This window comes from Podarcis gaigeae (genome assembly GCF_964106915.1).
Source record: "Podarcis gaigeae genome assembly, chromosome: 14".
Lineage (NCBI taxonomy): Eukaryota > Metazoa > Chordata > Lepidosauria > Squamata > Lacertidae > Podarcis > Podarcis gaigeae.
This window is the reverse complement of record NC_139690.1, coordinates 6,854,429-6,868,761: the sequence shown is the minus strand read 5'-3', so window position 1 is coordinate 6,868,761 and position 14,333 is coordinate 6,854,429. Positions and strand designations below refer to the sequence as shown.

The following is a 14,333-nucleotide window of genomic DNA, read 5'->3' as shown; positions in this document are numbered from 1 at the left end:
GTCACTCTTGCCACTGCCCCGCCCACTGGCCCAGGGAAAAACAAATCTTGCCAGGCAAGTCTCTTATGAGCAGGCAGGTGGGGCCACTCAGAGCTGAGTCGGCATTTACTTGCAGGGTATGGTTTGGTTTCTAGACCCTTCCCCAGAGTCCAAGGGGCTCAGGACCAAGAGCACAGAGCTTATCCACACTCCTGCTTGTCCCATGCCTAGAAAGCTCGAGTCCAAACTATTTTCTGCTTGACGCATGCTTTCTTGGTACGGGTCCGAGGGGTTTTCCCCTTGTCCCATTGCTTTCCCAGGGAAAATCCACTCTTCAGCTCTAAACTGGAACCAACAGCAATCCATGGCAACCCCAAATTGCTGCTTGCTCCGATTGAATGCTAAAGAGCAGTTCTCCCTAGGGGAAAACTGCGGGGCAAGAGGAATAAGCCAACTGTCATGGATGCTTTAGTTGAGATTCCTGCATTGCAGGGGTTTGGACTAGACCCTCAGGGTATCTTCTGACTCTAGAGTTCTATGATTCTTAATCCACAGCACAGTAAAGCAGACCCATTGCAGCCAGCTCTGATCTTGCAGCTCTTATGGGAAAGATTCTGCCTGAGGCTTTGGCGAGTCTCCAGGGTGGCCTCAGGGAGTCCATAAGAAGGCCTCTCTTGGTGACCTTGTGGCACACGCCAGACACTCACAGGTTTCTCTCCCCTCTCCTGAGCTTAAGCAGGCTGCCCGTCAGAGAGGGAGACCTCTTGACGGCTGCCTCAGCCCCCTGGCATTGACTTGGCTCGCTTTCTTGAGTCCTCTCTGGCTGTTGGGAATATAGGAAGCTGCCTTATCCCGAGTCAGACAGTTGGTTCTTCTAGCTCAGTATGGCCTACACTGGCTGGCAGCAGTGGCTCTCCAGACCCTCCCTCTCTCATCCTTGCCTATAGATGCCATTGAGGATTGAACCTGAGGAATTTTGCACACAAGGTATATCTGCCTTCAGCCCTTCTCGTGGGAGGCACAGCCCATCTCTGCAGTGGATCTTCTTTTTCCATGAGGTCCCGTGCTCTGTTACTCTCTTTCCTTAACCGTTTCAGGCCTGTGACTCACTTGTGGGTTTTGTACCACCTTAGATCAGGGGTAGGCAATGTAATCCGGCCCACAGACAGTCCGGGAATCAGCATGTTTTTACATGAGTAGAATGTGTCCTTTTATTTAAAATGCATCCCTGGGTAATTTGTGGGGCATAGGAAGTCGTTCATATTTTTTTTTCAAAATATAGTCCGGCCCACCACACGGTCTGAGGGATGGTAGACTGGCCCATGGCTGAAAAAGGTTGCTGACCCCTGCCTTAGATCAATGAGCACAAAGCAATTCTGAAACCTAAGCAGATCTCAGGTGTTAAAAGGCCATTAGGATTTATTTTGCTGGGTCTAAAATGTGCACGGGGACTCTGTAATTTTATTTACAGCTGGAACTTTATTAAATATGTTATTTTTATTTTTCTGTGTTCCATTACAGAGCATGAAAAGCAACGGTTATGCAAGAGCACAGATTATATGAATTTGCACTTCAAAGTGAAATGGTTTTATAATGAATATGTGCGCGAACTCCCCACGTTTAGAGATGCAGTGCCTGAATACTCTCTGTAAGTGGGGGGGGGGGAGAGAATGTTTCAGTTGGGGGGAGGAAGAACATTCTGGAGCTTTTATTCTGCTTGTTGGGCTCAGTTTTCTTTAAATATTCATCCAGCACATCCTTCAAACCGGAGTCCATTTGTGTTAAGGTGCACTTAGAACTTTAAGACTCTAAATGTCTTTCCCCTGACTTCTTTATTTCTCAGTGAACCTTTTGCAGAGAAAAGGCAATCAGTTTCTCAGGAAGGGGCTTTTCAGCAATTATACTTAAATCTTCTTGCAGGCATCAGAATATTAATGGGGGGGGGGGGAGAGACACAAGGCTGGAGAAGCTCCAGACGGGCTCTGGGTGGCTCCTCCTAGGATGAAGGCAACACCTGCTGCTGCCGCCCTGCTGCCTGGAGGCTTTTGCCCACATCATGCAGACTGCATGGCACCCCCTTGGAGGAGTGTGGAGGCCGTGGCAATTCTGGAAATTCTTCAGCCTGGAGGAGAGAACTATTGATGGCTGCTAGCCAGGATGGCTCTGCTCACTTCTGAATACCAGCTGCTGGAAGCCACAGGAGGAGAAAGTACTCTTTTGCTCAAATCCCCCTTGCTGGATTCCCTTGGCATCTGGTTGGTCACCCTGAGAACAGAGGTGCTGGACTAGATGGGCCATTGGCCTGATCCAGCAGGCTCGGGACTGTTTTTTCTTTTCCATTCATTGAACATTACACACACACACACACACACACACACACACACACACACAGCTGCATGCCATATTTGTTGTGTTGCTTCTTGGAATTCCCGGTGTGGTACGCTGGTTTGACATAATCTGATAGGAAGTGCCTACAGAGGGTGGTGAATACAGCACAAGATATTATGGGCTGTCCCGTGAATCCGCTGGATGAAATAGCAGAAGAACGTTGCCTCGGGAGAGTGAGGAAAATTCTCAGGGATGATTCACACCCTGGCCGGCACTTTCTTGATCTCCTGCCCTCAGGCAGAAGATATAGAAGCCCCAACAGGGTAAAGAACAGCTGCTATCCCTGGGCTGTTAGGCTGCTGAAAGAAAAGATAACAACAGGGCAACTGACTTTCAGGTTTGGTGGGTGTGCGTCAGTAAACGAGGGGAATTAAGACTAAGAGAGCTGAGTGGGGGGTGCTCGTGTAATCTCACTGTGTACAAGTTGTACAAGTGACAATAAAGTACAATGGTACCTCGGATTACATGCACTTCAGGTTACAGATGCTTCAGGTTACAGACTCCGCTAACCCAGAAATAGTGCTTCAGGTTGAGAACTTTGCTTCAGGATGAGAACAGAAATCGTGCTCCGGCGGCACGGCAGCAGTAGGAGGCCCCATTAGCTTAAGTGGTGCTTCAGGTTGAGAACACTTTCAGGTTAAGTACGGACCTCCGGAATGAATTAACCTGAGGTACCACTGTCTTTCAATTTCAATTTCTCCCTTATAAAAGCTGCCACTCTTTCCCTGCTCTCCTGCAAAATGTGGAATCCTGTTTAGGCCACGGCGGGTGGAGAGCTGAGGCTGGGAATCAAGGCAGGCTAAAAGACCGCACCTCTCCAGTCTGACAGTTTAGTCATAATGCAGCCCTTTCCCCCCCTAACCTTGGAATCCCCCAACTGTGGATGCCTCAATACTGCAACAAGGGGAGTTTCAGGGCTATAGGGCTGCAGGGCTGATGGTTGCCTTGAGCCCCTTCCAAGGCACCATATCCTTTGCGTCAAGGCTGCTTCACTCTGCGCGCGTTCAGGCACAAGGAGGAACCTGTGTTGACTGTCTGAAAAACAAGAATGTGGCTGAAGCAGCCGCCTTCCTCCCTCCCTAGGTGGTTTGAGCCTTTTGTCATGCAGTGGCTGGATGAGAACGAAGACGTCTCCATGGAGTTTCTTCACGGTGCGCTGGGAAGAGACAAGAAGGACGGGGTGAGCAGAGCTGTGAAGTGGGGGAGGCCCTGAGGCAGGGGGCACTTTGGGTGATGGGACGGTGGTCCTGAGGCCCACGCACTCAATCCACAGCAGCCCAGAGCCGAGAGGTTCCTTGGCATATAACGTGGCGCCTGAGGTAAATAAATGCACATCTGCACTTCCTGTTTCACAGCAAACATGGATTATTGCCTTGCCCTGTTCCTCTCTTATTCCCCCACCATGGAGAGATGGAGAGTGGCTTGTTTTGCTAGGTGAAAACAAGAGAAGGAGGAATTTTTTATTGGACAAAAATGCCCCTTTCATTGATTTGCTGTGACAGCATTTGCAATCCTATCCAGAGAGCTATAATTAAGGCAGTAGCTGTAGCCAGGCATTATCCTGTAAAAAGGGCATCTTTCTGCAGAAGCAGCAGAGGGAATCATGGCCAGGAACTGCCCACCCCACCCCCACCTCCACGAGTGAGGAGAAAGCTCTGTGTCTGCCGCCACAGAGCGTAGCAGCCTCAACGCAGCACTGAATGCAAACCTTACACGACCCTATTGCTGCTTTATGACCTATTTAGATGGCAGGTTTTCCAAAGCCCCGTTCTTTCAAATGTGGGCTGCTCAGTCTGTGCTGCACTCCTGGTGTGCTCAGCTGAGGAACCACGGCTGGTGCTGCTGTGGCTGTTTGGGGGTGGAGGGGTTCACTTTCTGGAGAAAAGTGGAAAGAATGAATAGGCTGAGAAGAAGAGCCTCCCGCCGGGAAGCCACACCCCCTCCACAAGCGCCCTTTAACGGTGTGTCTTTGTGTGTTGTGGTGTCTGTGTAGTTCCAGCGAACATCGGACCATGCCCTTTTCTCCTGCTCAGTGGTGGACGTCTTCACGCAGCTCAACCAGAGTTTTGAGATCATAAAGAAGCTGGAGTGCCCTAACCCAGAAGCTCTCTCTCATCTCATGAGAAGGTTTTCTAAGGTAGATTTGCATCCTCTGAGCAGCTTGGGGTTTGTGAGGGAGGAGTCACGTTTTGTTCCTGTGGTATTTTAATCTGTAGCCTTGTATATTAAGCCTTGCTGGCATTCTTCAGCTCTTGCTTGTTGCCCTGTCAGAGAGCAAATCTCCACTTTTCCAGCCCAGTGACGTCCTGAAATTCTCCCTTTAGATGTCATGTCTGTCCAGGATAAGAGCTGTCAGCCACACCTTATCTAGGTAACTGGGCCCTCATCCATGGGACAGGACGGGGCACGAGAGGCTTGCTGCAAGGTAGATGCCTTGGAGGGGCAAAGCTGCTCTAGTCCGGCAGAGTCTGCCCGGCCCAGTGTTGGCTCAACAAAGATGGAAATGCCATGCTTATGTTGTTTATTTTATTAAATTTATATGCCACCCTTCATCCGAGCATCACAGGCCTGTTGACTATATAAAAACAAAAAATACATGACATAATAACAAACAAAACAATATCACCACCCCAACACACAGTTTAAAAGGCCATCGATTTTTAATTAACCAAAGACCTGTGGGAATAAAAATATTTTTGCCTGGCATCTAAAGCTATGTGATGAAGGCCCCGGGCGAGACTCCCTGGGGAGAGGATTCCACAAGCAGGGAGCCACCGCAGAAGAGGTCTGTTCACGCATTGCCCCCCTCCAGACCTCTCAGGGAGGAGGCAGACAAAGAAGGGTCTCAGGTGGTGAGCCCTCAATGTTGTTGTTGTTGTTGTTGTTGTTATTTGAGTATTGCAGGGTCTTGGTCAGTTCATATGGGAAGAGCCGGTCCTCGTGTTATTGCTGTTCTTATGGTTACGCACTCCTGGTTGTTAGGCAACCAGGGGGTCCTAGGCCCCGGGGGTGTTCCAAGGCGGGGTTGGGGGGACGTACGCCCCGGGTGCTATTCCGGGGGGGACAAAATGCTGACCCCCGATCGGTGGCACCTCCAGGGGCGCTCACCGCTCGCCGTACACCCCGGGACGTGTGCCACACCCCCTAGGACAAGCGCCTCTCCGGGTACCAGAGCAGGTTGCTCCACCTCTGCAGGGCCCCCTTTCCTGAACTTCCCCCTGTTTCAGGAGTTAAGAGCAGATTTCTGATGGGGTGGGGTGCAACAAAACCATGTCCTGAATTGTGGTGGGGCGCACAGACAAAAATAGCAGATAGCTGCAGAAAATAATTAAAGCCTGGAGAAGTGAGAAACTGGGAGAAAACGACATTGCCAGAGAGTCTTCCATCCCTAGGAACATACCCACTTAATTGATGCTCCTTTGGGCCAAAGGCACCAGCCCCACTCTGGACCAAGTGGCAGGGAGCTTAATTCCTCGGCCAGGGGGTCTGGGATGAGGCTTGGCTCTTCTGCTCCAAGGACTCAACCCCCCCCCCCCCCCCGTGGAGTTGCCACAGTAATGTGACACTGACTGCTGCTCCTTTGTGTGTGCTTTTCCCCCCAGACGATCCATAAAGTGCTTGTTCAGTATGCTGTAATTATTACAAATGATTTCAGCTCTTACTGCGATAAAGAAAATTTGGTGAGTGAAATTTAACTTCTTCTTAATGTGCTGTCCTACGATCCCGGCAGGTTGGGGTGAAACAGGTTCTGTGCGGAGGGTGGTGCGCGATCTCTTAGGGGAGAGGTTGGCCAGGTGGAGGGCTAGGTGGCTTCCTGTCCTTGGGGAGGCGGGGTCAGCGACTCCTTCCAGGGACCAGGTGAGAGAGAGCCATGACTCATTAGCTTTTACTAATTAGCAGGCCCATGCAGCAGCTCTGGGGCAGGTGCGCTCTGGGAGAGGCAATTGAGCCTTTCCCCAGTTGTCTTCATGAAGCTGCTTTTAACCACAGCTTGGGTGGGGAGGGGGTAATATAGATGCCACACTTTTATAGATGCTGCCTCCCTCCACCCCCATCTCCAAGTAGCAGCTTCAGGGAAACGATTCGGATGAATGAGAGAAAAGGGTTAAGCACCCTCTTCCCTGATCTCCTGAGCTGCTTTAAGCCAGGGCAGGTTTTCTGTCCCTTGAGCTCAGGACTGTTGAGCCAGCCAGTGTTGCTTAATGGACAGTGTTCTAGGCTGAGACTGTGGAGGCCCAGACTGCAGTCCGCACTGTCAGCCATGAAGGGGCTTTGGATCAGTCACTTTCAGCCTGCCCCACCTCGTAGGGTTGTTGCGATGGCTAAAAGGACGGCCCCTTGTACACCACCCTGAACTTTTTGGAACAGTTTAGAGAAGTGGTAAATCAATGAAAGGGTAGTAATAGGAGTAGTACAGTGGACGCTCAGGTTGCGAACGTTATCCGTGCGGGATAACAACCCACAGCGTCTGCAACCTGCAGTGGTGCATCTGCGCATGCACGGGTTGCGATTCTACACGTCTGCGCATGCGCAAAGCACAATGTAGCACTTCTGCGCATGCGCAACCGCCGAAACCCGGAAGTAACCCGTTCCGGTACCTCCGGGTTTCAGCGGTCCGCAACCCGAAAAAAACGCGACCTGAAGCATCTGTAACCCAAGGTATGACTGTAGTAGTAAATTTCTATAGTGCCCTTCATCCATAGATCTCAGGGCACTTCACTGTAGAAATACAATATAAAATTATTATTATTATTATTATTATTATTATTATTATTATTATTATTATTCACTTTTATTTGCATTATTATTAGCATTATTAGCATTTACATTCCACCTTTTCCTCCAAGGAGCTCAAGGTGGTGTACATAGCTCTCCCCTTCCTCATTTAAGCCACACAACAATCCTGTGACGTAGGTTCAGCTGAGAGGCAGTGAGTGGCCCAAAGTCACCCAGAGAGTTTCATGGCTGAGTGGGGATTCAGATCCCGGCCTCCCAACATTCCAACCACTACACCAAATGGCCACAAAATACATAAACATCAAAACAAACCCCAAAATAAACAGGGGAGGGGGGCTCTGTTTTTTCAGCACCTTGGGCTGGGGGTGGAGGTAGGGTCACCCCTCAAGCCCCAAGACGCCATTCCAGAACCCTCCGCCTCCATTAGGGCTCCCTGGTCAGTCTTAGCACTGTTTTGGGGCCCTCCTGGTAGAGTTAAATAAATCCATGCCGTGTCTTTTCTTCATAGCCCTGTATCTTGATGAACAACATCCAGCAACTGCGAGTTCTGCTCGAGAAGATGTTTGAAGCCATGGGGGGCAAAGAGGTGAGTTGTCATGGCTTGTGTGCTTTGACCCTTGAGCTCTGCCAAGAGAAACAAAACATGGAGGTTTAGGCTGCTTCAGGCATCCGTAGGCCTGTCCGGGGTGCCTGCATCTCGTTCCGGTCCTGCTTTTGATTGACAGGAATCAAATGTTTGTTTATTCGGCTTTACGCCCATCATGAACCACAATACAATACAACAAAACAAATCAAATAAAACAGCGAACTCGTACAAACCACAAATAGTATAACACAGTTCACAACTCATAAGGACAGATATTAGCCATTCATAAGAAAAGTTTAAAATTAGGATTAAAATTAGGATTGACAGGTGTCTGCAGAGCCACCAACTGTGTTCCGTGACTGCCTCCCTAGCCTAGGAGCTTAGAAAGGCCGCTCTGGCCCTGCCATCCCAGGAGAGGAAATTATGTGGACAGGAGAGTCCCTCCAGATTCAGCAGTCTTCCTGCTATGGGAGCACATTTGTTCCCTGCATTTTGTTGAGATTTCCCCTTTTTGCAGCCAAAGTGGGTTAAGCCAGGGAACAAAGAATATGTCCTGTGCTTTTTCCAAAAAAAAAGAAAAAAAAAGGAGACAGCCCGCACAAAGTCTGCGTTGGACTTGCTGGTTTTTCCATCCGCCATTGGCTTATCCTCTCTTTTGGGGGGACGGGGCTTGAGACATTTGAGCGGGGGGAGAAAGCCATGTCCTTGGATAGGCCGTTATCTGTGGTGTGCGGCTGGCACTGCCCACTGTGTGTTCCCTTCTGGTCTCCTGCCTCCTCCTGGCACCTCTTCCTCCTTATGGCTCCTGCTAGGCCATCTTGTGACTCCATTTGGTGATGTGTCTGTTTCCAGCTGGGCTAGTGGTTTGCTTTCTGTGGGCAGGCGGGGAGTGGAAGGGGAGTCAGGGGGTGCCCACTGCTTGTCTGTAATCTGTCGTCCTGTCTTTGTCCAATACCTTTAACTTGCCATTCCATGAGCAGAAGCAAGAAGGAGAGCGGTTCTCTTTTGAGGTTTGTGATAGTAAGCGCACCTTCTCTTATTCCTCTTCCTCCTCCTTCTCCTCTTCCTCCTCCTCCTCCTCCTCCTCCTTGGGCGGCTCAGAGCCCTTGCACTACTGGGGTGCTATGTGTCTGTGCTTCATCGACAAATCCTAAGTCACCAGAAAGATTGGAGTCCAGATCTTTCAGTGGACAAAGGGATGGCTTCTTTATTAGAATGCAAAGGCCATGAAGACTTGCTGGAGGGGGGGACAACTGTTTGCTTCAAAATCAAACAAACAAACAAACAGGCAATGCGGCTGTAAACCAAAGCACTGGGGTTTAAGCTGATTTAATTTGTTTGAAAGCAACTGGATAAATGAACAGACTTGGATGTCACACCTGGGCGGAAGCAGAAGACGGCATCAGACAGCTTCACTGCAGGGGGTGTTTTGGATATCACAAATTAAAGTCCCAGTTGAGAAGGGAAGGAAGGGAAGGATGTGGCCAAGAGGCACATTTTTCTAATGCTGGGAGGGAGGAGGGCAAGGCAGACTTGTGCACGCGCGCACACTGGACCTCTGGAGTGAATTGAAAACTTCCAAGCCACCAGCAATGGCCACAATCAAGCACACATTCACCTGCTTTTAAGCCCTGCAGATTTAGAGAATCCACATTTTGCTCTGCACTAAGTTGCAGCCTGTTAACCTCTCCTACGTTTCTGCATCAAGCACTTGCTTAGCTTATGAGAAGAAGAAGAGAAGAAGAAGAAGAAGAAGAAGAAGAAGAAGAAGAAGAAGAAGAAGAAGAAGACGACGAAGAAGAGTGCTCATGTTTTCCCCATCTTACCCCTCGGCAACTGAGGCTGGAGAAAGCCTCCTTCCATCTCAGCAGAAGCTCCCAAGGGCTGCCCCATTCAGTTCCATGGGGGGAAAGCTGAGCGGAGCTTCTTCTGTGAAAGGAAAGGGGCAGGCTCGGTGTGTGGGAGCTCTGTTTTGTTCTGTTTTCTTACTAAAGGGCATGCAGACTGGGCAAGCAGCAGGCCCAGCGCCCGCCCAAGGATCCGGTGGCAGAGGCACAATGCAAATGCCTCTGCCCCCTCCCCCCACCCCAGGCCAGCCCTCCATGAAATCGACAGCCGGCCTCTTCTCCGAGCATGCGCAAAACGGAAGCTCCCCTTCCTTGCTTGTCTTTCGTGAGGCTTAAGCAAGTGCTAGAAGGGGGCCTCTGTGGCTTCCACGGCCCAGCCCGTGGATCTGCACTCAATTGCTTTAGTTTGCTGTTTTCTGTGTTTGAATTACCTGCCTGTCCTCGGGTGACGTAGGCTATATGGGCATTTTCAGAAAAGCAATTAATGGTGCATCACGGTTAGCAATGCCTGTGGATGATCAGGTCTCAGCGCAGAGAGTTGATTACCCGGCAAGAGTAGCATGTGCTCCAGAGTCTGTGTATGGGATGCGTCTGAAGCTTTTCTCCTGCACCCAGTCAGTCCACTGGTCTGTCCCATCGGCTGCCGCCTGCGCTGCTGACCAGCAATGGCTCCCCAGGGAGAACCTCCCTCTCCCACCTGCAGGCTTCCAAATCCGGCTGAAGGGCCTCCCCAGGTCACCATCCCTGCCTTGGAAGTCAGTTCCGAGGCCTCCCTGCTGCTAATGGAGAGTCTTCCCTATGCCCCACCCTCCATGTCAGCTCCTGAAGGGCCTTCCCCAGGAGCAATGGTTTTCTGTAGGCCACACAGCCCCATGTCCATGTGTTAGGCAAGCCCCACCAGTATTGTCGGGCTCCCTGGGATCATGCAAGGTGACCATGCAGATGCTCTCCATGCAGATGGACAGCTAAGCCTAGTGTGGTGTGGGGGCCATTGGGGTTGGCGTCCAGAGAAGCTGCAGTAGTGTGACCCCCTTCGTAGCACTGATCCCCTTTCCCATGTATCCCATCTCCAAAGGGGACTTTGGAGACAGAGAGTTGCTGTGCCTGGAATTAACATCATAGCGATGTTTTTAGCAAAACGGGATCTGAGTGCTGCTTTAGAGAAGTGGGAGTCTGTGAACCCCAAGGGCCAAAAGGGCTTGCCTGAAAGGGGCTCTGGGGGTAGGTGGGATTTGCACTGCCAGTGGGGCAACGAAAATGCCTGTGCATGGACCTCTTTCTCCCTCTCCCATTCCATGACACAAAGCCCGTCTGCCACCATCCTCCTTGGCCACAAGGCTGCCGTGGTTGTCTTCCATCTGTGGTTGCATCCCAGATGGTGTGCCAAGGCTGTGCCCCTTGGGCCTCCTCTAGATGCAGCCTGTGCTGGCAGTCCAGGTTCTTGTTGGTCCATCCTGATGCCCTCAAAAGGCTAACAGTGAACAGCTCCCCCTCCTGCGAAGCCTCCTTTCCCCCTCCGGAAACAGCATGCTCCACACAAAAATAATAATAACCACACCCGTAGAGTCTGCCACGCTCTTCTCCTCATTGCTGGATGCTCTGCTTCTCTCTACACTAATGCAAAACAGCGTGGAATCCCCTCCGGATCCCAAAAAAGGCCTCTAAGCAAGTGCAGCCCCAGGGCAGGGCAGGTGCCTGTCTCAGAAGGCTGCGTAATAAATGGGGAGCTGCAGCCATGCTTTAGTGGGAAGGGAAAGGCAGCCAGCTGGGCAGGGTGTGGCATGGGGAGGCCATCTTTGCCTCTGGTGACACCTTTGTGTTTGGCTTGACGGGCACCTCCATGGATCCCCCTTAGCCAATGAGCGCAGCTCCTCCTGCCCCTCCCCGCCCTTTGTGCTTCTTCTGCCAGGCGTTTCCAGAGGCAGCCTGAGCAGGTGGCTGAGGAAGGGGAAGCACAGGGCAGCTCTCACACACCCCCCCCCAGGAGGCAAGCCATGCCCCCTCCAGTCCAATGCGGTGGGTATAGACAGACTTTAAGAGTGGGCCATGCCCTATGTCAATTCAAGTCCTGTTTGGGGTCTCGCCTTCCATCCCCACACAGCCTCGAAGGGTTTCCACGCTTGTTTTCCATTAATGCCATCTAATCGATGGATGCCTTCTCCTCCTTCCCACTAATTCCGACGCAGAGAAGAAGCAGGTGAAGCCGAGCAGGGGGAACTAACCTCACTGTTGCCTTTTTTCAGCTGGACCCAGAGGCCAGCGAGGCCCTGAAAGAGCTGCAGGCCAAGCTCAGTGGTGTCCTGGATGAGCTCAGCGTGACCTACGGCGCCAGGTAATGGGCCTGCTTCATTACCGCTCCCAGACACACACTTGTGGGGCTGCATTACATACCCTAAAGCATTGGGGGGGGGAGCCACTTTTCAGTCCCTGCCTTGCCACCAGCTCTTGGGAAGTCCCTGTGCCCCTTAGAAATCTGCCTTACCAGGGATTTTCCTAAAGGCAGGGGTCAAATGCATTAAAGGAAATAATATATGAGATGTTCTAGGGTATGGGTAGGCAAACTATGGGCCCAGGGGCCCAGATCTGGCCCAATCGCCTTCTCACCGCCTGTGGATGGTCCGGGAATCAGAGTGTTTTTACATGAGTAGAATGTGTCCTTTTATTTAAAATGCATCTCTGGGTTATTTGTGGGGCATAGGAATTCGTTCATTTTATTTTTTTTCAAAATATAGTCTGGCCCCCCACAAGGTCTGAGGGACAGTGGACCACCCCCCTGCAGAAAAAGTTTGCTGACCCCTGTTCTAGGGTGCAAAGGGCTTTTTTGTCATGTGGTTGGCCTGGGAAGGGGAAGAGGGAGTGGAATGGCACATGGCCAGGTTAACCCAAAGGCTTTCAGAATGGGGTGGAAGGTTGGGTGTGGATCCACTGTGGAACCTCAACCCCCCACGGCTGGCCCACCCATGAGGCAAGGTGTGGCAATCACCTCAGGTGGCAGGATCCACCAGGGTAGCAGATCCTGATGTAGATCTTTATCTCCCCCCACCCCCGTTCCAGATGTAGATCTTCGCTTACCCCTTTCTGGGTGGGCAGGGCGTCAATTTTTGTTTACCTCAAGCACCAAAATGTCCCCCACCCAGGATCACACCTGGTCTCAAGTGCCCTCTCTGCATCAGACACTGCCCCACCCTTGGGTTGGCCTCTGCCCTTTATGCCAGAGATCCAGACTGCCAGAGACTTCTACTAGGAGAAGGGGAAATGGTCCTTGTTGGGGGTGTGCAAATGATACATCCAAAATACCACGCAAAGGGTTAATGTTGTAGCATAGAATGTTGTGATCAGGGCACCCAATGGTTTCTACTGGAAGTCACGTCAGAGACTTTGCAGGGCCTCGGACGTTGCCTCGGAGGTCATGGTATGGGTGCCCCCTATATTTGGCACCAGTGCTTGCGATGTCATATAATGAGGCAGTTTTTATCAATTAATTCAGTCATCAACTGTTGTGTGGATTTTAACTTGTTAGAGCAGCAAATGTGTTGTGCTTTGCTGCTGCCTCAGTCTGTAAATATTAGTCAGCCTCAGATACAAATTCATGTAAGTATGTTTCAGTAACAGAAGTACAGTGGTACCTTAGGTTACATATGCTTCAGGTTACATACGCTTCAGGTTACAGACTCTGCTAACCCAGAAATAGTACCTCAGGTTAAGAACTTTGCTTCGGGATGAGAACAGAAATCGTGCTCCGGTGGTGCAGCGGCAGCAGGAGGCCCCATTAGGTAAAGTGGTGCTTCAGGTTAAAAACAGTTTCAGGTTAAGAACGGATCTCCGGAACAAATTAAGTACTTAACCTGAGGTACCACTGTATTGCCTACCTCTCTTGTACATTCACCATGACAAGAGCCGGTACAGCAAATAAAAGTCATATGTTATTTTTAAACTTTAAAGTGTTGTGTAGATTTTCCAGGGGTGGGGGGAAGAGTACTATTTAAGAGGGTCAAATGACCCAGGGCAACGTCCACACAACTCTTTAAAGTATAATTACCACACAAGGAAGGGAGCCGTGGTCTCCCGCAGGGAAGGCAGCAACGTGGAGAACCTCTGGGGAAGGGTCTGTTCCGCCATGTTTGGCCAGTTCTGGCACCTCCATCCCCATGTCAGGAGTTCAGCCTACACTCGAGTAGGACCCTGGCAGAGACACATGCACGACTGACATGTTCTCTCCCTCCTGGTCGGTCGTTCGGGAGCTTCAAAAGCTTTCTTCAGCCCAAACATCACAGCGACCGATGCCAACCGACATCGGCACACTTAGGGATCCTCAGAGTTTGCGCACCTTTCATGACAGACCTCAGCAACTCAGCATTTTGGCTAATCTACTTTATTTACATATAAACAGACACGGAGCACTGCAACATGGCTCCCTCTCTCTCTAGCATCAGACAGCAAAGGGAAAAAGGACAAAGGACAATACAGTGGTGCCCCGCAAGACGAAGGCCTCGCAAGACGAAAAACCCGCTAGACGAAAGGGTTTTCCGTTTTGGAGGCGCTTCGCAAAACGAATTTCCCTATGGGCTTGCTTCGCAAGAAGAAAGCCCATAGGGAAATCTCCGGGGACCTCTTTTAAATGCTAGCGGTGGGGAGCAAAGCCTTTCCCCTCCCTCCGGCCTTCAGAAGAGGTCCAGGAAGGCCGGCGGGGGCCGAAAGGCTTTGCTCCCCACCGCCAGCATTTTAAAAGCAGTCCGGGATAGCAGGGAAGCGCTTCCCGCTATCCCGGATGGCTTTTGAAGGCAGGCGGCGGGGGG

The 14,333-nt window shown here is 51.0% G+C and overlaps 1 protein-coding gene across 2 annotated transcripts in view; it reads left to right on the top strand.

Moving 5' to 3' along the window:
* Positions 1-14,333, top strand: part of UNC13C (unc-13 homolog C) — a 134,998-nt gene that overhangs the window by 103,478 nt on the left and 17,187 nt on the right. Inside the window, exons 19-25 of one of the 2 annotated variants that reach the window (XM_083712376.1) lie at positions 1,501-1,627; positions 3,451-3,547; positions 4,361-4,504; positions 5,970-6,047; positions 7,613-7,690; positions 8,671-8,700; positions 11,781-11,869. In XM_083712376.1, the coding sequence (XP_083568502.1) occupies positions 1,501-1,627; positions 3,451-3,547; positions 4,361-4,504; positions 5,970-6,047; positions 7,613-7,690; positions 8,671-8,700; positions 11,781-11,869 (643 nt within the window). The remainder of the gene's footprint in view (positions 1-1,500; positions 1,628-3,450; positions 3,548-4,360; positions 4,505-5,969; positions 6,048-7,612; positions 7,691-8,670; positions 8,701-11,780; positions 11,870-14,333) is intronic. The other variant, XM_083712377.1, reaches the window with a different exon arrangement.